The sequence below is a fragment of the Pseudorca crassidens genome, chromosome 17 (genome assembly GCF_039906515.1).
Source record: "Pseudorca crassidens isolate mPseCra1 chromosome 17, mPseCra1.hap1, whole genome shotgun sequence".
Classification (NCBI taxonomy): Eukaryota; Metazoa; Chordata; class Mammalia; order Artiodactyla; family Delphinidae; genus Pseudorca; species Pseudorca crassidens.
In genome coordinates, this window is record NC_090312.1 from 79,335,266 (window position 1) to 79,359,630 (window position 24,365).

Here is a 24,365-nt window from a genome sequence, read left to right on the forward strand (position 1 = left end):
GGGGAGAGGCCTGCTGACCGAGAAGCACCCTGAGGTAGCCCACCGTCCCACGGCCAGTTGGATCGCTGCTCAGAAAAGATAACAGTTCAGCTTGATACTTACCCAAGCTGGATATTATCAGGCTGTTGCGCAAAGTGAAAATCAGTTTCTTTGAATAAAAGTTTAAAGTTGTTGAGTTTTTAAAATAAACAGAGTGTATATTGTAACAAAATAGTACATCTTTCAATAGTGTTTTACGTCTCTTTTTTTCAGTGTTTCATCCCCTGACCTACGAAGGAGGTGTCGACTTGAACAGGTATTTATGTGTCAGTAAGGAGTTTCTACATGAGTACAAATGACCTCTTTGTCTACATGATTAGTGCAGTTATTTGACGATATTAAGGTATGGAAGTGTTACAGTGAATTACGGCTTGCTTTCACCGCTGTGGAAATTACCGAGCTTCAGAAATTAAAGATGTGTGATACGGTCTAGACAGTCCCGGCATGTAGCGTCTATTACTGTTTGAGGGTTAATCTCTCTCCTGTTGAATGCACAAATTTCAAGTGATACAGATCAAGGAGCTTGCACCTAGAGGTCACCACATGGTTTGTGTTCTGTCCTAAAGCATTGAGGACCCTGATGAGAAGGTAGCCATGCTCACCCAGATCTTGGAGTTCGGGCAGACACCAAAGCAGCTCTTTGTGACACCGCATCCTCGAAGGATCACCCCAAAGTTTAAAAGCTTGGCCCAGCCCTCCAGTTACAATGCTTCCACGGCAGATACTCCAGGTAAATTTTGAAAAGAGAATAAACAATGTGAGCACCTTCTGTTTCTCTTTTCTGATTAAGACGTTTCTGAGGATTCTGGAGAGAAGACCAGTCATGAACCCTGGGCAGCTTAGAGATGATTCTGTCTTACTGTCTCACTGCATTTCTCCTGCAAACAAACAGATCTTTTGTGTTTTTTTAGTTGTTGCTTTGTTGTTGTGCTGTTGTTTTGTTTGTTTTAACTTTTGACCTTAAAGGAAATCAAATCACTTTCACTTTCTGGTAATTTAATGAGACTTGGCAGTAGTTTTCATTGTTGCTGTTATGTTCTTTCTTTTCTGAGGTTTGCCCAGCTGGTGTTTGATTCTTAGCCATTCTTGTGTTCTTGTTGATCCGCCCTGGCCGTGACTGCTGTAGCAGTCCCCGTCGCCCTGCTCGTTCCTGCTCTTTCCCAGGAACGACTTCCAGCGTCCTGACTCTCCTCTTCTACCCCGACACACAGATCTTGAATGCGGGGTGCTCTGTTTTCTTCATTTGATTCTGTTTCCTTATTCAGTCATTTGACAGACATTTACAGAGTGTCTATGCCAGATGCTGAAATGAACTTGACTGTGTCACATCTGGTATTTGGAAAGGGAGGAGAAGGTGCTCCCCTTCATCCAGTTTTCCACGTTTTACATTTCACATAAGACAGCCTCAGACCCCCAGGAGTCTGACACTGTATGGAACCTCGGGAGCAAAGTCGCTGGATTTCTCGTTTTCTCCCGCTCTGCGCTCCGTCCCAGGAGTGTCCAGGCTTCTCGGGCCACACAGCTGGGCCTCTCGCGGTCACGCGACCCAGGGCTGGCCGGCAGCGCGTCTCTGGGGTTAAGTCATGAAGACTGGATATTATCTCGTGATGCCCTCAAACCCGTGCTCTGCTTAGTCATCAGGCCCATCCACGAGGATTATCTTAAAAGGGAAATTGTTCCAGCCTTTCTTAAAACAGAAGTGAAGGGACTGCTTAGCTAGTCCTGTCCAGGAGCGTGGTAGTAATTGGTTTCATCTCTTCTTCCTGTGTCTGGAAGCCAAAAGCAAACGGCAGTGTTCTTAGGGAACTGTCAGGTTTTTACAAAGATTGCTGACAAGGAAATGGTTACTCAGTGTCATGGTTCCTGAAGTTCCCAGTTTAGGGGCGGAGTGAAAACTCTGCAAACACTGATAGAAGTGTACAAAGACCTGCAGTGTTCAAAGATACTTTTTAATCTTTCTCCAAATGATTTGCTGTTTTATTTCGATGATGCACCTCATTCTTCTCCCTTGACTAACATGGACCTTTCGAAGCAGTTCTGTTTCGGTGGGCGTTTTGCTTTCTTGGTTATTTGATTTTAATAGAAAATCTTGTGCCTCTGACGCTTGTCGTCTCCGACACGGGTCAGAAATTTAGCTGACTGACTGAGCTGCAATTTAACGTAGTCTCTCCAGGTGAAGAGTCTTTTGAAGACCTGACCGAAGAAAGCAGAACGCTGGCCTGGAGTAACATCACGCGACTGCAGCTCCACGAGCAGCACAAAATCCACAAAGAGTAAGAACGTCTCGGCCGCGGCTTCGCACATGCCGGGGTCTTGGCCTGGGGGTCTTGATTGGTTTTAATCCCCCTAAACTGTCCATAGCAGTGAACAGCCACCAGGGGTCAGTGTGGCATGGGAAAGCTTGGCACAAAATGGGTGTGTGTCATTTCTGCTGTCGGTCATTCTAGAGCACGGGATGGGGTCTGCAGACAGCAGGCAGCCGTGTGCCTCTCAGAGAAGTACACGGCACCTCCAGTCCTTGATGGTGGGAACCTTCGGGGAGGAACAGGATATGTCTTACCCACGTGTTGCATTTACTGATATTGTCAGGGAAAATGTATCTTTTTTAAAACATGGTAACAGATGTGTGTGTTATACACACAGAGAACATTGCAAAGTTCATTGCAGCACTCTTTACAGTAGCTGGGACATGGAAGCAACCTAAGTGTCCATCGACAGATGAATGGATAAAGAAGATGTGGCACATATATACGATGGAATATTACTCAGCCATAAAAAGAAATGAAATTGAGTTATTTGTAGTGAGGTGGATGGACCTAGAGTCTGTCATACAGAGTGAAGTAAGTCAGAAAGAGAAAAACAAATACCGTATGCTAACACATATATATGGAATCTAAAAAAAAAAAAAAGTTCCGATGAACCTAGTTGCAGGGCAGGAATAAAGACTCAGACGTAGAAAATGGACTTGAGGACATGGGGTGGGAGGGCGAAGCTGGGGTGAAGTGAGAGTAACATCAATGTATATACACTACGGAATGTAAAATAGTTGGCTGGTGGGAAGCAGCAGCACAGCACAGGGAGATCAGCTCAGTGCTTTGCGATGACCTAGAGGGGTGGGGTAGGGAGGGTGGGAGGGAGGCTCGAGAGGGAGGGGATACGGGGTCATGTGTGTGCATATGGCTGATTCACTTTGCTGTACAACAGAAACTAACACAGTATTGTGAAGCAATTATACTCTAATAAAGATCTATTAAAAAAACTAACAAACCTTTTCTTCCCCAAAATCAGGCTTGCTGTTGGCCCTAGAGGGGTCATGAGTGTCCCTGGTCCCCTGTCTGCAGGGCTAGTGATGGACTTTGGTGGGAAGGCTGGGGAAGCACTGACCTTGCTGACCCATCCTGTTCCAGAAAAGAAAACTCAGGGCCAGGGACGAGGCCCATTGTTCTGCTCCAGGGCCACCGACGTCCTGTCTGACGTTTGATATCACGTACACTTGGTCATGGGTGGAACGGAACGGGCCGGTCCCCGTCCGATCGGTGGCTCCAAATCAGAGCACAGCCTCCTGCAAAGCAACCCAGAGTCCCACCTTACTCGTTATAACACGGCTTTCCTTTGTCACCTTCTCTAAACGGCACGTACAAAGGGGCCTTGTCACCCGAGGCAGTGAAGACATGAGTGAACCTTTAAGAGGACGTGCCGGGACTGATACCAGTCAGGGTCCTTGGCCTCCTTAATCAATAGAAACTGATAAGAGGCCAGACAGGAGATTCAGGCAAGGCTTTATTGGGGCTCCTGCTGCCGCGGGGGGAGGGGAGTGAGAACAAACAGCAGGTACCCTTGCTGGGCCCACGAGGCAGTGGCGAGCTGGTCTCCTCTTTGGGGTGAGGGCAGGGGTGTGTCCAGGGGTCGGCGGGAGCGGGGCTTAGGTGGCGTGCCCACCCCTTGGGTGGTGCTGTGTGCAGGGGGCTCGGGCAGTGCCCTGCTTTTGCTCCCAGCTCTTCAGAAGTGGCAGTTGGGTTTTTTGGTCTTTTTGTATTGCCCATAATTGCTGCCCATAATTTGCCCCAGCTGCGCACACACGCAGTTATTTTCAGTTCCTTATAGTTTCACAGTTTCTTTGTGTATCTGTTGCCGGAGGAGACGTTCATCCGGGTGCAGGCACTGTGGCCAAGGGTCCCCGTCCCAGCCTGCCTCAGGACCAGACGGTGACATTGTCATTGGCCAGATGCTAAGTGATGAAGCGAGTGCAGTGACTGCTCGGGGGGCGTCAGTGGTTTGGGTGGCGGTCACCTAGCATTACTGGTTATCTAGGGGGCAGACGTGGGCAGGCAGCCTTCGTGCAGGGCGGCCCGGGAGCTAAGGGTCGGGGTGTTTTCCAGCCGCAGGCGTTGTCAGGACAGAATTAGAAGTTGCCAAGCCATGACTTGCTAACGCCTGGTGGAAGGTGGGACAGGTCCCGCAGAACGAGCTGTGATGAAAACGATGACAGACACTTGGGCTGAATTAAATCAAGGCCTTGAAGGAGACCGGTGTCCTAGCACGTGGTTGATGGTAATTTATGAAACCTTGTTTTCCAACAGGGCAGTCACTGGAATAGCAGTCTCTCGCAGTGGGTCGTCTGTCTTTACAACCTCACAAGGTAGGTTTTCCTACCTGAAAGGGGGGTTACCTGGAATCACAAATGTCCAAGTTTCCTGACTCGGTCCAGGACTGTACCTTCATGTGCTGCCTCCACGTGAAATAAACTTTGAGCAGTTGGTTTGTTGTGTATTGTGTAACATTCCACTGTGATTAGCCAAAAACAGTAATGAAAAATCCCTCTCTGTTGCTGATAAGGTTTCCCAGGATTTGGGGCGGCGAGAGCGTGTGCTGGGACCTTTCCCGCCCTGAGGGCTGAGCCACACACGGGGCGTCGCCAGCATAGGGCACACGTGCTGTCAGCTTTTCACGTTCGTCACTGGGTGTGTGCTTCTGGGTGTTGACTGGAGGATTTAGCTCGAAATCTAATTCACACATTGTTAATGTCTTACACGTTACCAAAGTCACGCAGAAGCCCTGCAGTGGCTGTTTGATGGGACTTGTAACTAGCTTGATGACACACTGGAACTTCACTGTTTTGATCCTACGAAAGGGCTAAGCGTCAAGCCTTCCTGGCCGTCTACACCATTAGTCATTGTTTATCTGGTCCCCGTCCCGTTTGAAGCGTGCTGACAGGCGCGCCGGGGGCAGCGGAGATGAGAAGCGAGTCGCTTAGCTGCCTGGTGGACAGAGTTCGTACCTGGCTGTGAGTGGCTGGCTACTGGCGCTTTGGTCGTCATTGTAGGAAATTCTCCTTTTCATCCATTAAGTCAAGGAAAGGTGCTGTCCAGCTGCACACCTCCGGGCAAATCAGAGTTACTGCTCTCAGATTCTGGGATCGTGGCTTCACATCCGTAGCGTCCTTCCTTTCGCTTTCACCTATGATCTCAGATTGCGTAAAACAGAGTTTTCCACAAAGCACAGAAAATGATCCCGCTGTGGACCAAAGTGGGTTCACGTGCGGCGTACACACGGGGCCACTCCAGGGTCACCGAGACGACGACGCGGTGGCACGAGTGAGCAGTGGCGCTTTGCCAGGGTTCCTGCCGGCGCTACCCCCCGAGATGAGACCCTGACCTGTTAGCAAAGCCGGCATTCTTGGCTGGATTTGTCTGTCATGGTTGTTAAATCCCCCCGTTCCCTGTACTGGTCTGACCTTGTAAACCGTGAGTTTTACGAGCATCAGGGTTTAACCCTCTGAGGCTTAGTAAGCCTAGCACTTCTTTGTGAACTTGCCGAATAAGGGGGCGTGGGGGGTTCTTTTCAGTCAGAAGCTTTTGGTTTTTGTTTGTTTCTTCAGCGTTAATAACTCATGTTGCTGACCTATACGCATTTTTGTTTACACCTGCATTACTGACTCATGTATACCCTGACGACCACCCCAGAGTTACGGTTCTTCCTCAGAGGTGGTGTGTGTCCAGGCTTATGGGTGACCCCCCGGGTGACCCCATCACCTGGGGGACCAGCTCTCAGCAGCCTCTGATGTGATTACCTCTAGTACGAGAGGGAACCTCTGATTTTGAGAAAAGCAGCTTTACACACCAGGCTGGCTGACTGTTTTCTGTAGGACGCCCCAGTGCACGTCTGCGTGTTGGTGTTGGCAAAAATTAGGTGGAAATATTAGATTTTACTATACAGAAGACATTATTTGAAGCTCATCTGACCTTTTATTTATCATGCTGTATGTTTTCAAATTAGGAACCGTAATGTTACATATTGCAAATATGGGATGTTTGGAGCACATTGTAATTTGCAGTCTTGTCGCTTAAGAGGTTTACCTTGATGCACTTCTAAAAGCTTCTGTTCGGCAAGGAAATTAAGAGCTTGGACATTGTAATCTCTAGTTTATTATTATTTAGAAAGTTAGTGCTTCTCCTCCATGAATGGTCATACGCTACAAGGATATCACACCATAATTGGGCTATGTGAAAAAGAAAAACATTGCCCAAATCTTTTTGTTTTCTTTAATATTAAAATTGCTCTTTTCTTCCTCTTTAGCTTCTGTCAGTAATTAGGCTTAAATCTGCCTTCGGTCATGGCTTTAAGTTGACCTCCTTGTTGTGGAGCCGCAGATCATAGAATTCCACAGACCATAGCGTCCTCATCGGGGACATGACCCTCGGTCACCTCGCCTGTTACCTCTGCGTGTGCTGGTCACCTGTAAGGGTCAGGAAATCTTTCTTATATGTTTGCTTTGTCATTATTAAATTAGATTCCACCTTGAAGATGTTTTCCAAAGAATCCAAGATGCTACAAAGAAGTATATCATTTTCAAATATGGTGAGTTCATTTTAATTTCACATCAGTGTTACGGTGGAATTTCATGTAGCAGTTTGTTTTATATACACGCATATATGAGTTTGTTTCTTCCCAAACGATCGGGCTTATTTCTGTTCAGAATGCCTTAGATAGATTCCTTCTAAACTAGAAATTTTTTCAGGCTGCCTTTCTCATGTTATTGTGGTTTTATCTGTAACCTAAAAAGTAGAATTCTCCTTAGTAAATCTTGCCTTTTTTGGAACTGTCAGACTAAATGTCTGTGTGCTGCTTACATAACTTAATGCGTTTCTGAGTTGATAGGATACCTAATACTAGAAAATCAGTTCTTCTGAAAAAATACATTTTATTGTTAATGTAAAGCATCCGAAAGATTCTGAAATTCCCTAAAGACCTTTGGAAGCTTTCCTTCCCCACCTGAGTCTTGTAACCCAGAGCCGGTGTTCGGATTCTTGAGGACAGTCCCCACCTGCACCCCTCGCGACTCACTCTGAAGTGAGTAGGGGTCCCTCAGCCCAGGGCAGTGAGGACCGTCAGGCTAGGTCCTCGTGCACTCGACACCCTTTTGACTTTCCTACATTTGGGAAGAAACTAGGCACCTGGAATTAGCCAGATGAAAAGAAACTTCATGAACATGAGGAAGGCCAACATGAACGGAATTTGAGCATGAATTTTGGGGGGAACCTGTAAGATAGCTTTACCCCATTAAGGATTCACTAAGTTTTGTAAATTATTAATGTTGGATCATCTGTATTTCAGGCTTTATCATCGTGTTTACTTTTACCAGGAGATGCCACTGTCGTAAGCTCTTCGTGGGATAACAATGTGTATGTATCTGCGCGGGCCCCTTCACGATTCCACACGCAGTGCAGCTCCCTGTGTGGACGTGAAGCAGGAGAGGGCGGATCTCCCGTTGTTTTCAAAAGGGAACAGATGAGGACAGTTGGGTTTGGATGTGATTACCTGAATCTAGTAATTTCTCCAGTCAGACTCTATTTTCCTCTAAGTTTTTAAATTGAGGTAAAAACACAGATGAGCCAGACCTGGAAATCTCTAGTTTTCAATTCACATTTTGAGTATTTGGTTTAATAACATGAGAACAAGTAGTTTGTAATTCCAGTGGGCCTTAGTAAGTATAGAATTAAATTCTCTAAAGTTTCTTGAAGATGTATTTAAGAGTGTTAACATTAAGCTGGAATGCTGTCTTAATAGCTCTCGTTATCTTTTATGTTAGCTATTTTTATTCCATTGCATTTGGAAGACGCCAAGACACATTAATGGGACACGATGATGCTGTTAGTAAGATCTGTTGGCATGACAACAGGCTGTATTCGGCGTCGTGGGACTCTACTGTGAAGGTTTATATACAATTTCTAAGTTAAAATGTTTGGATAATACAGATATTATAAGCCATTCAGCTCCCTGCTGTTGACGTGTTGTCACACTCTCACAAAGTGTGAGTGACGTATAAGGATGTGGAAGGTTATTGCCTGTGTTTAGTGTGTGCACATCTTAATATAAGAGGACGTTTTCCTGAGTCTGTCCTGTGTGTTCCGCTGGGGGTTGGGTGGTTCATTAGACAGCGGACTTAGAAGGAAACATACAGCAGCCCCCTTACCTCACGCAGCTAAGGAACTAGCAGTTGATCAGTAAATATCAAGTTAAAGTGGAGAATCACTGTAAGGCAAGACATTGTATTTAAAGTCAGAACACAGAACCACACAGCCCTTCACCATTATTGACGTGGGACCATACTTGGCCTTTTCTTTGGAATTCTGCACAACTTTATTGCATAAACCACAGCAGTATTCATCCTCTTTGGTTTCCAATTTGCATTTATATAAACAGAAAGCAAGAACCTAAAACCATTAGAATTTCTTCAAGACGTTTTCATCATTTCTGTGCCCCCGCCTCTGAGGGGGACATTACGGTAGGTAAGTTTTCTTGCCTACGTGTGATTTCAGTAAATTTTTTTGGTGACTTGCCTTTTTGAGTTTTCTCAAAACCTTAATAGACACAACACTTCCGCACTGATTTCTTTAGTTCACACAATACTTAAGTCACAGCAGCAAGTGCAAGAGACGGAAGCAGACACGGGTACAGCAGACTCTCGGGAAGCACGTGGTGGCGGGAATAAAAGCTCAGGCATGTGGCAGAGGGACCGAGCCTCACGACATTTCATTTTGTTGGCAGCTGGGGAGTTGGTCAGTCAGGAGAGTTTTTCCTGCACGTGTTAGAAATGCTATAAAATATAGTGTTTGCAACTACCTTCTGCAATGGGTCCCGTCCTAGGTGTGGTCCGGGGTTCCTGCAGAGATGCCAGGCTCCAGGAGACAGCAATTTGACCTGCTGGCCGAGCTGGAGCACGATGTCAGCGTGAGTACCGGCAACAGAGCTGCACGGGAGCCCAGCTGACCCGTCCGGGGTGGTGGAGGTTCTTGGCTTCACTTGTGTGTTTACGATCTTTTGCTTTGCTTATTATTTTGCTCATCGGAGGGGAGAGCACAGGCAAGCTCGTTTCTTGGAGCTCTTTGGGCTTCCAAGTCGTCTTTGTCTCTTTTCCCCCAGTTTGCTGTTTCTTTGAGAATTAGCTACCGTCCAGCTAGACTTCCAAAAGACCAGTGTCTGAGCACGACGTTGAACACCTGGGTATCCTCACACTATCGGGGCAACTAGATGTGTTTTCTGACACCAAGGGTGGAAAGGGGGCCCTCTGTCTAGGGTGAGGACACCAACCTGTCTGCATGGTGCGTGCAGCGGGCGCACAAGCCTGGCACCGCGTCCTGTTCACCCGCTCTGTCTCTATGAGGTCACGGCTGCATCTCCTGCCGTGGCCTGCGGTACTACTGCCTTTCCTCTGAGGTGGTGAACTGGTGTCGAATCTGCACGGTCAGCAGACTGACTGGGGTTGAGACATATTATTTACTGTGTAGTTCAAGAAGGGCGTGTGAGGATAACCCCGAGAGATGCCCACCTCCCCAGGTGATCGTGGAGCCGCTGTGCTTCGGGCAGTCCGGCACCCTGCTACCACTTATCACTCGTGGAGTTATCATTCTGAGACTGTCAATTTTAGGCTCTTTTGAAAAGTGTTACGTTTACCCCAGCAATACTTCATTGTATTCACTGGCATATGAAGAATTTCACTTTTAAATGAATTATCATTCAGTAGGTGGTGTTGAAGGAATGGGCTGGGGAAACGCAGCTCAGTGACCATGATTCTAAATGGAGTACCGTCTGTTTTCTCGTCTAGGTCGATACAATCAGTTTAAGCGCTGCAAGCACACTGTTGGTTTCAGGCACCAAAGAAGGCACAGTGACTATCTGGGACCTCACTGCAGCCACCGTATTGCACCAGATTCCATGTCACTCAGGGACTGTATGTGATACTGCTTTCAGCCCAGGTAGTGTTAGCCTTTTTAATACAGATAACACCAGGGGAACTGGAATTATTATTTTGAAATGTATAATAAGAATATAAAAAGCAAAGCACTGTTTGCTGATAAAAAGAGGTTTTGCCTATGGGTAAGGCTGCTTCATGGGAAAATACAGTATATGTGGTATTTGTATCAGAAAAGCAGTATCAGGTACTGTTCTTAATTCCTCACCTCACTGGAGAAATTAATTTATAAGGTGTAAATGAATTCACACCAAAGGGTCATCAGCCCAGTGTCTTAAAAACAGAAGCGTTTCAGGGAGAGGCTAGTCATCATTGGTTAAATACGAGTAGCTGTAGCTCAAGCGAACATTTGGCCCCTGGATTCAGCAGTAAAATCTCAGGTTAATCTAAACCACACTTGTGAAGCTGTAACCCGTATCCACGTTCCGCCTTGTGTTACAGACAGTCGCCACGTCCTCAGCGCAGGAGAAGATGGCTGTCTAAACGTCGTCGATGTGCAGACAGGAATGCTCATCTCTTCTATGACTTCGGAAGAGCCCCAGAGGTGCACTTTCTCGAGTTACTCGTGGTGAAGACATTTATGGACAGGCTCACGATCACGGCGCAGGGCCTGCTTTGGCCCTTCCTTCGTGACCAACGATGAAAGGATGATCTCTGAATCCTTCTTGCAGGTGCTTTCTCTGGGACGGAAATTCGGTTTTATCCGGGAGTCAGTCCGGTGAGCTGCTTGTCTGGGACCTTCTCGGGGGGAAGATCAGGGAGAGAATCCAGGGCCACACAGGTAAGCTGTCTGCCGCTGACCTGACTCCACCAAACCTGCTTTTCCCACCAGCAGACGAGCCCTTCTCAAGCAGAAAACTCCCCGTGTGTCCTCTGTGCCGTGGACGTTCCCCTCCAGATCCTGGCTGGCCAGGCCACCTGCAGCTCTTGGTTTCAGAGACAGTCGACTCCAGAATGGAAGTTTTTGACTTCCACATGGAGAATTAAAAGCCAAGTGAAAGCTGTATGTGCATTTAGTACATGCACACGGTAGAAAGAAACAATACGAAAGTAATGGCAACGGTACCAAAGTAATGAGTCACAGTGGAAATGAAGTCTTCCTCCCACAGACCCCCCCCCCCCCCCGGGGCCTCATCCTGGGAAGACTCTGCAGCTGGGTTTCTGGAGATGTCTCACATTAGTGAAGGATGCGCTGCTGTGTGCGTCACCGTTCTGCCCGTTGGGTTTTCACTCTGCTTACATTTGCACGTCTTCCTCTCCTCTCAAGCACTTGGAGGATTTATGGTTAATTCGTGTAATGGCTATGGTTATAAGTATCTACTGACTGCCCACCTTCACTCTCTTCCCTCTGTCACTGTTGTGTGTGGTTATTTCTTCGTAACATTATACATTGAAGTGACTTGTCTATGCCTTTCTTCCCCAGCTCACAAGCTTTAAATAACACTTTGACTCCTGATAGAAATGGAAGTAAACCAGCAAACTCACACCAATTCCCTACTTCTCTCATCTGCTGCCTGACTTTTGTCACAGGTGTATATATTTGTATTCTGTTCTGCAATTCCCAGTTGCTTTAGCTTTACATTCAAATAGTTTCTTATTCCTCCCAAGTTCCTTGTACTGAGTAGTTATTCTGAGTTCATGCAGATTGTATTATAGGACAAGACCACGTGGTACCTCCTGGTCAGCTCACCCCCTAACCACACGTCTCTTCTCGCAGGTGCCGTAACGTGTATGTGGATGAACGACCAGTGTAGCAGTGTCATCACGGGAGGGGAAGACAGACAAATTATGTTCTGGAAATTGCAGTATTAAGTGCCTTTTCCTCGAATATTATTGAACTCTATGTAATGCTTTTTTAAACCAAACTTTTAAACGACCTGGTGAACGTGCAATTATAGTAGTTAGAAGTCTTACCACATGAGAAATTTGTGGTTTTAAACTTTATAAATCATGGTGACTTCACTGAAAGCCATTAGTTGTCATGCTCTAAGGCAGATGGAGATGTGGCAGTACTGGGGAGAAAAACATTAACATGTGTAAGGCAGGTGGTCAGCCCAGGATGACGATGGTCAGAAGACAAGTTTGGGTGGCAAAGAGCGTAGCTAAGAGATACTAAACCAGCTGGGGAAACTTCCCAAAAGCACTGAACAATTTAAGGACTTTCCAAGAAAATGTGAGTATTCTCTGCTGCCGAGTCACTCCGTTATGTCTTCCTACTCGACACAATTGCTGCCCGCTGGGTTTTGGGATGTGTGTTTCCACCGAGTGCTTACTTTCTATAACCGCCTGGCCCCCAGGTTCTAAGAACCTGGGGAAGGATTAGCAGTTCTTGGGAACGGTTTATTTCATTATAGCTATTAAATGCCCATCTTTTCTATGACATTAAAAATATTTTTCTGTAATGAAAGCAGTTTTCATATTCTCATTTAAATGATTTATTAACAAAGTACTGGGTACTTCAAGTACTGATCCTTCCAGAAAACCATACTGAGTACCGTGAACATCATCCTCTGCTTCAGTAACTATCTTCAGACCAAAGTCCAGATAACGAGGTAGAGAATCAAACTGAAAAACGTGCCGTGCTTGGCTTTTCTGAATTTCGCACGAGGTAAGCTGTGAAGCAGTAGCACTGACCACCTCTGAACCACAGCAAGTATGTGACGTAAGATCTTTCTACACCGTTTACAAGCCCTGGTGTACGTTGAATGTTAACTATGACTCGGCCTGGGTACCCCCAGGGAAGCAATAGGCTCAGTGCAGTCCAGCTTCCCGCCTGGAGGCCCTTCTCCCAACACTCAGGCCCTCTCAGTACAGAGGGGCTTTCCTCAGGCTCCCAGGTGGCGGCCGCTCTGGGAGATGACTCTCTCCCACAGGCCTAATGTTTCCAATGATGCAATAACAGACAGACTAAACTCTAACTTTATTTATACATTTTCAATTAAAATAGAATAGTCATAAACCAAAGAGAAGGAAAAACAAATCAGGATGAAGTGTCGCTGTCATTCTGTTTGCAGGGAGGGGTCAGGAAATGGAACAAATGATAGCATTCTAAGACATCCCAGAGCAGCTGGGTTACATGTAAGTGCCTAAAGCCAGGTCTTATCCCACTTAATCTACACATGGAAAAGAAGTCAAAGTTTCTCCTATAGAGCACAAGAATTTTTGCATTACATATATAGTGATTCATTTCTCAGAAAGTGATACCAGTAACTCTGAGAGGAAAAGTTTCCATTACACAAGGACTAGAAAATCTCAAATGCAGCTAAGCAGCTGTGCTGTGCTCAGCATGTACCGTTACACTGCTCTGGGCTAGTGTCCGTTTAACAGAGAACTGCATTGGGGGCTTGAGAAAGGCAGCAAGAGTTTGGCTTTTATTCTAGAGGCTTAACGTTGTTATGGTGACAGTCCAAGCATATTTAAGTAAAGGTAGTTAAAACGTAATGATAGTCAATACAGTCTCCTGCAGCCTACATACACTACATAATAATGCTTACATGGAATGAAACCAGTGTTACTTAATTGGTGTTTTATACAAACAGAACTGAAAGAAAAAAGTAATCATTCTAAATGTACTATGGGTAACAGGAAAAATGCACATATACCATAGAACTAAAGTGATATGAACAGCACTACCTGATACCCAGGACTGAAGGTGACTGGTTCCAACAGAGCTGAGCCTGTATCAGTCGGTCTCCAGTAAAGACACACTAGTCTACAAAAGTCAGTCTTTCAACTGTAACATCAGGATAAGGCTACAACTATCTTGAAGTCTGAACAAGATACCGGATCAGACAGTAAGATCCCCAGCCCTGCTGTAAGACAGGAAATACGCCTGCTGGCTCCTAGAAAGCTTCATGTGCATAATAGAAAGGTACGTTGCCAGAGATGTAAACGGGAGAACTTGAGTGAAGTTTCCACTGCGCCGCGGCTTCTAAACCTCAGGAATGGTGTGATCCATCAAGCTTTTCATAATGCTCGGGGCCATCCTACAAGAGAGCCACTTCTATTAAATACCGAGAAAACTCCAATCCAGACTAGCGCTGTGAGCATCAGGTTGGAATGCGGGGGAAGGTTTTAATCTAGTAGTTTGCAAAATACCCAGTGTGAAAAGCTATCTGCATCCTGGCTAGTAAAGTTAGGTAAGATACAGAAAAGTCCTTGTTTCTTTGTATATCAAGGCTGGATAGTTCAGAAGACAGAAGATGACAATGCCACTTGTTGGCAGGAAGTGGGTGGGAGCTGTTACTGGTTTAAAAAAAGTGAGCTCTTGCAGGATCAGCCCTGACAACTCTCCCCGCCGAGACCCCAAGAGCGGCTAGCTGCATTCTACCCAGAATGCTGAAACAAACCATTACAGGTGGTATGTTTTTAATATTTTAAATTCTGTTTCCACATGCAAGGTAGATTCTGCAAGAAGAATTCTACGCTGGCTGAGCCAAGCCAGAGTGTAGAAGCTGCTGGGCAGACAGCCCTGGCCGCCCCCTTTCTGTTCTCCCTCCTCAGCTTTCCAGTCCCATTCCTGAGGACGGACAGCACACCCCACGCGCTTTGCTGCCTCCTGAGATGCTCCCGGGAATCAACCCCTGTGCCACCAGAGAAGCCCTGGGGGAACAGTCTTAAGAAGCCGCCTGCCAGTTCAGGGACACGGGTTTCAGCCTTGGTCCGGGAAGATCCCACATGCCACCGAGCAACTAAGCTCGTGTGCCACAACTACTGAAGCCTGCGTGCCTAGAGCCCGTGCTCCGCAACGAGAAGCCGCCGCAACTAGAGAAAGCCCTCGTGCAGCAATGAAGACCCAACACAGCCAAAAAAAAAAAAGACTTCCTCCAACACCCCACATGCAAGAATTCTTCATGAACCACAAGCAGGTGTCTACCGAGCGGAGGAGCTGCAGGCAGACCACAACTACGATTTCACTGAAAACCGATAAGAGCCTGCCCACCCCTGCTGTGTACCTTTTTCTACTAGGAAACATCAAAATTTAGGAAGTGGATTTTATTCCATACTTGGGAATTTGTGAGGGGTCATCCTTACCAACCAACTCCTCTGATTTAAATAATTTACTTCAAATTTCTAGATAATGCCAATGTCATCTCTTAGGTAAAAAAAAAAAACCCGAAGGTTTGAGAATTACAAGAAGCACAGTGCTTCTATGAGGTCACGTGAACGTAGCATCAGGTTGAAGAATTTGTCTACTTACCGTTTAATAATATGTTCAAATATAAAAGCAGGCATGATTGTAATAGTAACTACATTCCCAGCTGTTGACAGTATGTCTGCGATTTGAGAGTCCTGTTGAAAACACACAATGAAAATTAATTCTACTGAAGCTTTGTTAAATACATATAAAACTATTGTTGGTAAAAAAAAAAATATATGTCCTTTGAGGTTTTGCTAATGTCTCTAAAATCCTGACCCTTGGTATTTATAGTTTTTCTAGTTTCTTTACCAAGTTTCAATTCAACAGAACCACAATTTCATGAGTGGTAACTGCTAAGTAAACCGAGTTGAAAATATCAGCCAACAAATCATTCTTCTCATCACGTACGATCAAATCACTGTCCCCATATACAATATTACCATAGCCCCTCGGCTAACTGTATTCTTAACCCAGGTTAATGAAACGAGCAGGTCTTAATGAAAACCTTTAGACCTCAGAATAGTTCTATTTAGGAATATGTGGAGGGAATAAACCGTAAGAATGAAGTACTAATCTGAACGTAAACTACTGCGCATTCCCTACAACTCCTGGATTGAAAAAAGCAATCATCCATCCATCCAGAGTGTCCTCAAAATCTTCAGTGCTCAGGTCTCCACGGTTCTGGGTCGAGGGACTTCAGAGATCTAGCCTAGCCCCTGCCCCCCACTACAGAAGCCACAATTCCAGGTGGTAGCCCCAGCGTGAGAGCACGGCCAGAGCCCAGGACCCCACTGAATTTCTACAGGTTGGTCAATGACAGCACCAGTGAAATAGACAAATGAAAAAGACGCTTTTGCTAAAATCAAACTGCAGCAGAGTGAGTCCTAAGTTGTGCTCCTGACCTTCAGTCCAATGACGTTCTGTCCGTTGACCTCACAGATGTTGTGTTCCGTGAGAAGACCGTTTCTAGCTGCAGAACTATCTTTCACTATGGATGTGATTTTTCCATTTTTAAAGACAAAGCCAACATGTCCAGTACTGTCCTTGTGCATGGTAATTGTCCGTTCAAAGGGCCTGTAAACATAATGGCTCCAATTAAAACTTTAATTCCAAAGTAAGCATTTTCATGGCTCTCCATTCTGACATACTGGATACTTTGGCACAATAAACTCACTGTTTCCAATGAGAGCTACTTAGTATGTCTGGCACGGATTTTGTACATCTTAGTGCAAAAGATGACTTTTTAAGAAATTCTCTCCATTACGGTTTGCCTGCCTTACGATTTCCTTCTTATAAGCATCAAAGACTTAACCTTCATGCAGTTATCAATATGCTCTTCCCTTGAAATTACAGTACTCGCTGTAATTTAACATGAAGACAGGTTTGAACAAAAATCAGTCTTAAAAATGAATTTTTATCTTTTTTAACTTCTTAGGAAATACTTATTTTGTTTAGAACCTTTAAAATATTTCTCACATCTTGATTTCGAAAACTTTATACAAGATATTTTTGCTCTGTTTTAGAAGAACCGCAGAAGCAGCGAGACGGAAGTTCCCCAGCCCCTTAGGAGAAAAGGTGGTTAAGACGGCCGTGTGCTTGCGTGCACCGGCCGCCCGCCAGCTGCACCTGCCCACTCTGCAACTCTGCTGCCACGTGACTGCACAGGTTTCATGACAAAATACGAACTGCACGTTATAAACTTCACAACAGTCATGTCTTCGTGTTAGTCCAAGTTACTTTTTGAAATTTTCCTTAGATATAAAGCAAAGGTGGCATTCCTCTACAAAATGTTTACCACCTACCATGTGTGATATGGAAACACACAGGTAGATAAAACAAATTTAACTAAGACGAATAAAACCCCTAAAGCTAACAATGTGATACAGGTCCACCCTCAACGCCCATGTGGCCGGGAAGGAAGCCCGCAGTACGTGTGCTGAATGTTTCCAATATAAATAAACAAGCTAAAGAAAGCGTTCCATCCTCCCACCTGACAACTAGAGCCTCATCCACCCAAAAGGCCAGATTGGGTTTCCTGAACCTGCAGACCCCGTGGAGTTCTGCAGGGGCCCTGCACCACGTGTCTACCCTGAGCAGGAAACCGGAAAGCAAGGCTGAGACGCCTGCTTAGTTACCGTTCTAGCCTTCTTTTCTATTTTCTAGAGAAACAGATTAAGAAAGGAAAGTGACTTCTTAGAGGACCGATTTCTATAAGCTCTGGAATAAAGTGTATGCTAAACCAGAATGCTATTTTTAAAAAGTCAAACTACGTAAGAAAAATCTGCACTGCACAACTGCAAGGGTAGAAGGCTAATCAGAAACATTTGATCATTTTCTGCAACAAAATATTACATTCACAGAATCTTAAAAGCCCAAGAAAAGGAAAACGAGTCTTGAGTGTCCCCGTGGACCGTTTAGTCAGCTCACCTGTCACGAATGGTCATAGTGATCTTCTCTCCAAAAGCCTGCTTGAGCACCTTGTGTGCTCGGTCGGAGCTCCAGCCAGCACAGTTCTCCCCGTTGATCTGGAGCACCTGGTCCCCGAATCGCAGACCAACCAGCGAGGACGGAGAATTGGCCTGGACTAGCTGAACAAATATACCCTAGAGAACAGGAAAATCACCCGTCATTTACCACTGTTACATGTTTAAAAATGCTGGAAAATTAGGAACCAACTGGTTAGGAATCTACCCTATTTAAAAATAAAAAAATTACATGAGTAAGTATGTGTCATTATCCCCAAGAACGAAACTGAAAATTTTATCAAGGCAGTACCCTAAGAAATAGGTAAAAAAGTGAGATCTCAGTAGTAATTTCTACCTCAAATCATGACCCACCCGACCAACCTCCATCACCCCCATCTTGGAATAAAAAGACTAAGGAAAATAAAGTCAGATTACTGTAATAAATGTAAGCTTCTATGAGTTTGATAAAATACCAAACAGGTATTAGCACCTGATCATTATTTAGGGGGAAAGGGAGTAAAGTGTTAGAAGTTGTGTGATTTCTCTTACAGTTTAAAAAATGATAGTCTAAGGTCAGAACTCTACCTTTTGAGCTGAAGAATTCCTTTGCCCACTTGCTAAATTATGCATAATCACTACGATTAGATTTAACAGCCTAAAAAGGTGGGCACGTTCAATACCATTCCAGTTAAAAGAATCTACTATGAAGTAAATACAGAAAACTCAAGTACGAGTACCTGCGAACTAAACCCACAGGGATGTTTTTACTTACGTAAACTCTCAATCTCAGATGCTGAGCACAATATAAATAAGCAGCATAAAGGAAAAGGAAGCATGGTACGACAGCAATACGAAAGCATTTATAAGGCTGGATCCTTTCTCCCGCCTTAAGCTGGGGCAGACATGATGTCACATGTCTTACACTTTAGGGCAGGGCCTGAAACTAGGCGGCACCCAGCAAAGTGGCTGGACCAACGAGCTTCAGTCAAGTGGACAAACCCACTGCAAGGATAACTGCTATGGGGGACGGGCTGTGAAGAGTGTGGTCTCCTTCTTTAGGACAGAGGAAGGGGCAGCAGTGTACTCTATTCACCGAACAGGAAGGGAGAGCAGAGAAGTCCGAGCTTCCCAGAGCAGCAAGCTCACGTGTCTTGCACAAGCCACGAGTGTGCAAAGACAAACACAATGCCCTCAGCCACCTTCCGCCATGGGCCACACCATCCTTTTCTATGTGCAAAGGTGGTCACACTGAGCTAAGAAGACTGAAAAGGAATCCAATAAATAATGCCCAAACCCACAAATCGGGGTGAAGACTCAGCACATCCTCAACATTCCTGAACGTTTCCTCAGAGTAACCGGGTTTAATTTCTTCAGTCTGGTAAGGTGAGAGGCAAAAGTAACTCTAAAGTACTTTTGAAAGTCACTGTTGCCTAGAAAATGCCTCATTAAACCCAAACTGAAGGATGGAAATAACAGACCTGTAAGACCACATTACAACAAGTTACATGATCTTTTAGTTTAAAAACACACATCATAAGACCACTGATTCTCACTGGTCAGTCTTCCCTTAACTTCCTCATGTGTTGCCCTATTTCAATGCCAGAATTCTACTTGTATAAACTGTTATGTTTACAGGCAGACTAGTCAACTTTATTCCAAGAAAAGGACTCAAAAAAGAAAAAAAAATTTCATTCACGGTAATGCTGGAAGTCCCAACTCTGCCTCTTCAGAACGGGGCGGCGTCTCCAAGTGGAAGGTCGGATTTAAAATACTCTCGATCACAGAGCACCATTAAAACTAAAGCACCTACATTTTAAATCATTCTAACGTTGGTCACTTAATAATAGACAAAATTCAAATAAACAGTACAAAATACTCACATTATCTATGGATTTAAGCCTGAGACCGATTTTTCCATCTTGATCCTTACACAAAATGACTTCCCGAATCCCTTGCTTAATTTCTGCTCTGCGGATTCCAGTATCATTACCAGTTACAGGAGCCACCATATAGTTCATGCTGGAAGCTCTTGCTACCAACTGCTGACAGAAACATACACAACCTGTCAGTATGTAGAAACATTCTCCCTGAAAAACTCTAAAATGATAAGTTACTTGAATATATTCAGTTGTGGTTTCCCAAAATATAATCTGAAAATTATTTCCTTCAGATAAAATTTGACTTTTTGCAAAAATGACTTTTTTTTTAAAACTAATTCTTCAGGTAACTTATTCCCACATCTATGTCTCCAAGAGACTCTCTCTGCTGCCTCGTGAATTCACTGGCATCTATTCCATGTGTACTTTGGCTTGTCTTCAAGCCAAATTATCCTTGAACGTTAAAAAGGCCATATCATACTTTTGAAATTCACTCAGCATTTTCCAGAGGGTTCTTTTATATGGCCTTCTTCAACAATCTTCAACAATCTACTTACGCTTTCAGAGTTTCTATAAAAGGGGAAAACTTCTTAGCTCACAGCTCCACTGTGAGGATGAAAAGTGCATGTTATACGAGTGCTGACACACACAAGACAGTCCAACGGTATTTCTCGTCCCCAGTGATAAACATCTATGGATTAACCAACTGAACAGACACACCAAACAGCCCTAGAATAGCTATACTAGGGACTCTGTCAGGTACCATTGTTTCAAGTTCCTCATTTTTTCAAGTTTTCTTGACCAAAATCAGTTTATTGTTTTAAGTGGACCCTTTACCCTCTACCGGAGGCAGTGAGGGAAGAGCTTATTTATTACCAAGGCTTCTTAATTGGAATCTGTCATAAAAAGCTCTGATCCACCTAATAATTGTGATGCTCAGAGCAGCAATGATAGGGAAAGAGGAACCTCAGTTACACACACACCACAGACTGCAAATTTTTTCGTTCAGAATCCATGGTAATTATGATACCATATTCCAAAGTTGATGGTCTATCGGAGTAACACACAGAGCTATACTACAAATTAGAACACAATACCAGAAAATGGAACTTTTGAAGAATTACAAAAAGTCAATGATTATAGCTATAAGAGCACAGGAAAATTAGGTAATAGGATAGAAAAAGAAAAACTTAAGAAGCAAATGAATTATTTAGTTTCGCTGGAATATAGGACAAAAAAGGAGCAGCTTTGGAGCGGCCTTACTTTTGGAAAAGAAATCTTCATTCTTCCCACCAAGTTTTGCTAAGCACTTGCCTAGTGTTCTTACTAAGAAGACCGCATGATCAACACCACGTGACCTCTGCCCCCTCCTGCCCAGGGCAGCTACAATAACCTTCCAGATAGTCTCCCTGCTTCCATCTTGCCCTCTATTCATTTGCCACACAGCAAGCATAGAAACCTTTTTAAAATAAATCACATTATGTCACTTCCCAACTCAGAGCCCAGTCCCTTACCATGCGCTACGAGGCTGCAGGCCACCTGGCCCTGACTACCCTTCCAATGCCAACCCCTCCAATGCCATCTGCTACCATGTTCTGCCTTGTCTGCCCATCACCTAGGCCTTGTCTCTCAGGTCTGCCAAGTTCACGTCTGCCTGAAGGCTTTCGAGTTCTCTGTCTGTACTGACATATGTGGCTAGCAAAGCCTAAAATACTTACCATGGTTCCCTTAACAGAAAATATTTGCTGAACCTCAATCTTAGGAAGCACTGCATCTTTTAAGGGGAAACTATAAGGAAGCATGTGGATATACTGAATGGTCAGAGGAGCAGGCAGCACCAGGTATAAGCTACTGTCAGCTCCGAACCCACCCTAGCTGGTGCAGCTGGGGCCTGACCATGCAAATGACACACTCCTCTACCGGGGGTTTCTGGTTAGCACCCAGCACACGTGGAGGAGGGCAAGTGTCTCGTTCCTCCTGCCTGCCCCCTGCTGCTAGCAGCACTGCCTGAGTCTATCCCTTAACGCTGCTGACAGCAGTTGATTCCATTCTCCAGATTTTACTGACACTCCCAGGACCAGCCTCCCTGGTACAACCCCTCAGAGGCACCAGTACCCACAGCCAGCGTCCCCGCCTCTGAGGCCCAGGTCACGGGGCTCTTCCACCATGCCTGTCAGCTCTGATAATTCCAACCTCCACCCTGTGTAGCGCCCCATTCCTAGGAGAAGCAGCTACCTTCTGCAATTACATCTGTGCTCCACTTTTGCTTTTTTAAATTCTTCAACCTGTGTGATTTCTTAAGTTATCTCTGTTGAAAAATCTAGTGTGGTTTCTATTGTCCCAACTGTCCTGACTCATGTAAGTTTTTAATAAATATTTGGTGAATAAATAAAAGCCAGGTACTGTGTTAAGCACTGGGGTCATGGCAACAACACAGACATGGACCCCATCTTCATGAAGTTAAGCATTTACCTATAATTATGACAAGTGCTATGAAGTACTATGGTCTTACCGCAATCATCTTAACAAAAGACTGAGATGCACTATATTTAAGCCGAGAATTTGGTGTCTAATTACAAGGAACTTTAGACTTAACCTTAGAAGATTATGAGCAACAAGAAGGTATGACAGACCTGTATTTCTGAATGACGAGTCCAGCAGCAGCCTAGTACTGTTTGATATAAGAAGTTACTACAGGAAAAGTCAGAGACTACTATAATAATCTAGGTTACAAGTACAGGAACCCTGAATAGGGTTATACCAGGACTGGAATGGATTACATGAATAGAAGAAACACAGTAGAAACAGAATCACTAGGTCTTTAACTGACTAAATGCAGAAGATGAAGGAGAATGGACCAGTCAGAGGCATCTGAACCTTTAACTCCTAATAAATTAGAAAAGCGGCCATAGCACATAAGTAGACTACATAAAAAGCGATATCTAGAAGGCAATCTAAAATCCCTGAGAAGAGGTCAGTGCTAAAGTTATACATTTGTGAGTTAACCACAGAGACGAGTTAGCTTATATCTACGTGTAAAGTATGATTTCACATAATTCAAAATCACACTATACGTACCCCCTGACTTGGTGCTCCAGGGACCACGGCCATATTTGCACACATTTCTTCTTCATTTAAACTCAGGCCCATGTACTGAGAGAGCTCCGGATACAGTTTAGGATAGAGATCTAATATAAACGAATAAATGAATAAAGAAAAAACATTGGTAGAATACTCAAAAACTGTTATTATGGACTTTTACTTGTGTTAAAAAATTACATTTAACTTATAAAATCTAAGATGGATTTAAATTAGCAATTTGGAAAATCCCACTCTCTGTAAAGACAAGTAGAAATGGAAAATACAGAAAAAGTTAAAGATGAAAGTAAAATAAGACATTTGAACTGAAACCTCAGATTTCACAATACTCAAGAGTAGAAATAATTTTTCCAAATTACCTTGCCCTGCCTTTTTCTTAAACCTATTTGATTAGGAATTTTGTAAACATACCACTGATTCTCCACTTAAGAACAACGGACCAAAATGTACACTGTCCAGTCAGCTACTTTTTAAATTCATTCAGTAAACACAGCTATGAAATGATTCTTCTGAACTACAAAAAACAAACTGAAAGCTTGTAAATTTATTTAGTGTCGTATCATTTTAGGAATGTTAAAAGCACATACCAATGAAATCTTGGAAACAGTACATTTAAATACTGACAGTATTTAACCGAGTAGCAAAGTCAGGTACTATTTCCAAAAGCTCTTTTTGACATGCTTTGTGACTTAAAATGAATTTTCTAAAAGAAACAATGTTCTAAGATGACAGGCCATAAAAACCCATTTAACACTCCTTTTGTATCTTAAGTCATGTTATTTAAGGGTTCCGTCCTGAATCCCTATGAACTTAGAAGGAAAAGGGACCAGGAAGGAGGATATGAAACCCGGGGAGAGACTCCAGGATTTGGGAAGTTCCCTCAGAAGGAAGCGGCTGGAAATTTCAACTCTACCAACCCCCAAGCCCTGCAAAGAGAGGACAGTTCAGCCAGCGAGTTCCATTTAACTTAATTTTCATTAAGTCATAAAACACACCTTCATATTCACAGTTCACTTTCTTGATTAAAGGGTTATTTTTTGAAATGAACATTTTTTTTCTTCTTACTATTAGAGCTTTAACCACCATTTCATGCTGTATATGTTAAAAAAAAAAGAATCTTGGATTCCCTATTTCAGCAAAAGAAGGCTTAACAAGTATCTGTGTTCAAGGAGAATGAACCCGAAGTATAAACCTACTTCCATCTTGAGAGATGGGAGCAGACGCTTCAGATAGAATCGCTGGATTGGCAGGGTTTGCAGAAAAGGCAGCTTGAGCCTGAAAAAGAAAAGAAGAAAATTCTAACACCAATGCTATACTTAAGCTTGTTATATAATTTATAAGTTAAATCCAGTAATTCCAAAAAGAAACTAAAACACTTTAGTTTTATTCAAGAAATTTTAATTCCAAACACTTTCAGCAATATATTTTTCAAAGAAAATCCACAAATCAAAAATGTATTTCATGTTATATTTAACACTATCGTATAAAACGTG

The 24,365-nt window shown here is 44.1% G+C and overlaps 2 protein-coding genes across 11 annotated transcripts in view; one reads left to right on the forward strand and one right to left on the reverse strand.

The window, feature by feature from the left end:
* Positions 1–15,130, forward strand: part of NSMAF (neutral sphingomyelinase activation associated factor) — a 63,569-nt gene extending 48,439 nt beyond the window's left edge. Inside the window, exons 20-32 of one of the 8 annotated variants that reach the window (XR_010936509.1) lie at positions 253–295; positions 606–769; positions 2,204–2,312; positions 4,620–4,678; positions 6,830–6,897; positions 7,654–7,721; positions 8,129–8,252; positions 9,187–9,270; positions 10,145–10,295; positions 10,733–10,835; positions 10,963–11,072; positions 11,715–11,821; positions 12,009–12,698. Coding sequence is in view for 6 of the 8 variants with exons in the window: in XM_067712263.1 (XP_067568364.1) it covers positions 253–295; positions 606–769; positions 2,204–2,312; positions 4,620–4,678; positions 6,830–6,897; positions 7,654–7,721; positions 8,129–8,252; positions 9,187–9,270; positions 10,145–10,295; positions 10,733–10,835; positions 10,963–11,278 (1,289 nt within the window). In the remaining 2 variants the exon portion in view is untranslated. Of the gene's footprint in view, positions 1–252; positions 296–605; positions 770–2,203; positions 2,313–4,619; positions 4,679–6,829; positions 6,898–7,653; positions 7,722–8,128; positions 8,253–9,186; positions 9,271–10,144; positions 10,296–10,732; positions 10,836–10,962; positions 12,699–14,794 lie in introns of those variants that run through there. The other 7 variants (XR_010936508.1, XM_067712267.1, XM_067712268.1 and 4 more) reach the window with 7 other exon arrangements.
* Positions 13,193–24,365, reverse strand: part of SDCBP (syndecan binding protein) — a 31,880-nt gene continuing 20,707 nt past the window's right edge. For 2 of the 3 annotated variants that reach the window (XM_067712269.1, XM_067712271.1), the window contains exons 3-9: positions 24,069–24,147; positions 22,852–22,961; positions 19,777–19,938; positions 17,859–18,034; positions 16,334–16,505; positions 15,492–15,583; positions 13,193–14,277 (exon numbers count right to left, since the gene is read on the reverse strand). In XM_067712269.1, the coding sequence (XP_067568370.1) occupies positions 14,223–14,277; positions 15,492–15,583; positions 16,334–16,505; positions 17,859–18,034; positions 19,777–19,938; positions 22,852–22,961; positions 24,069–24,147 (846 nt within the window). In that variant the 3' untranslated portion in view covers positions 13,193–14,222. The remainder of the gene's footprint in view (positions 14,278–15,491; positions 15,584–16,333; positions 16,506–17,858; positions 18,035–19,776; positions 19,939–22,851; positions 22,962–24,068; positions 24,148–24,365) is intronic. The other variant, XM_067712270.1, reaches the window with a different exon arrangement.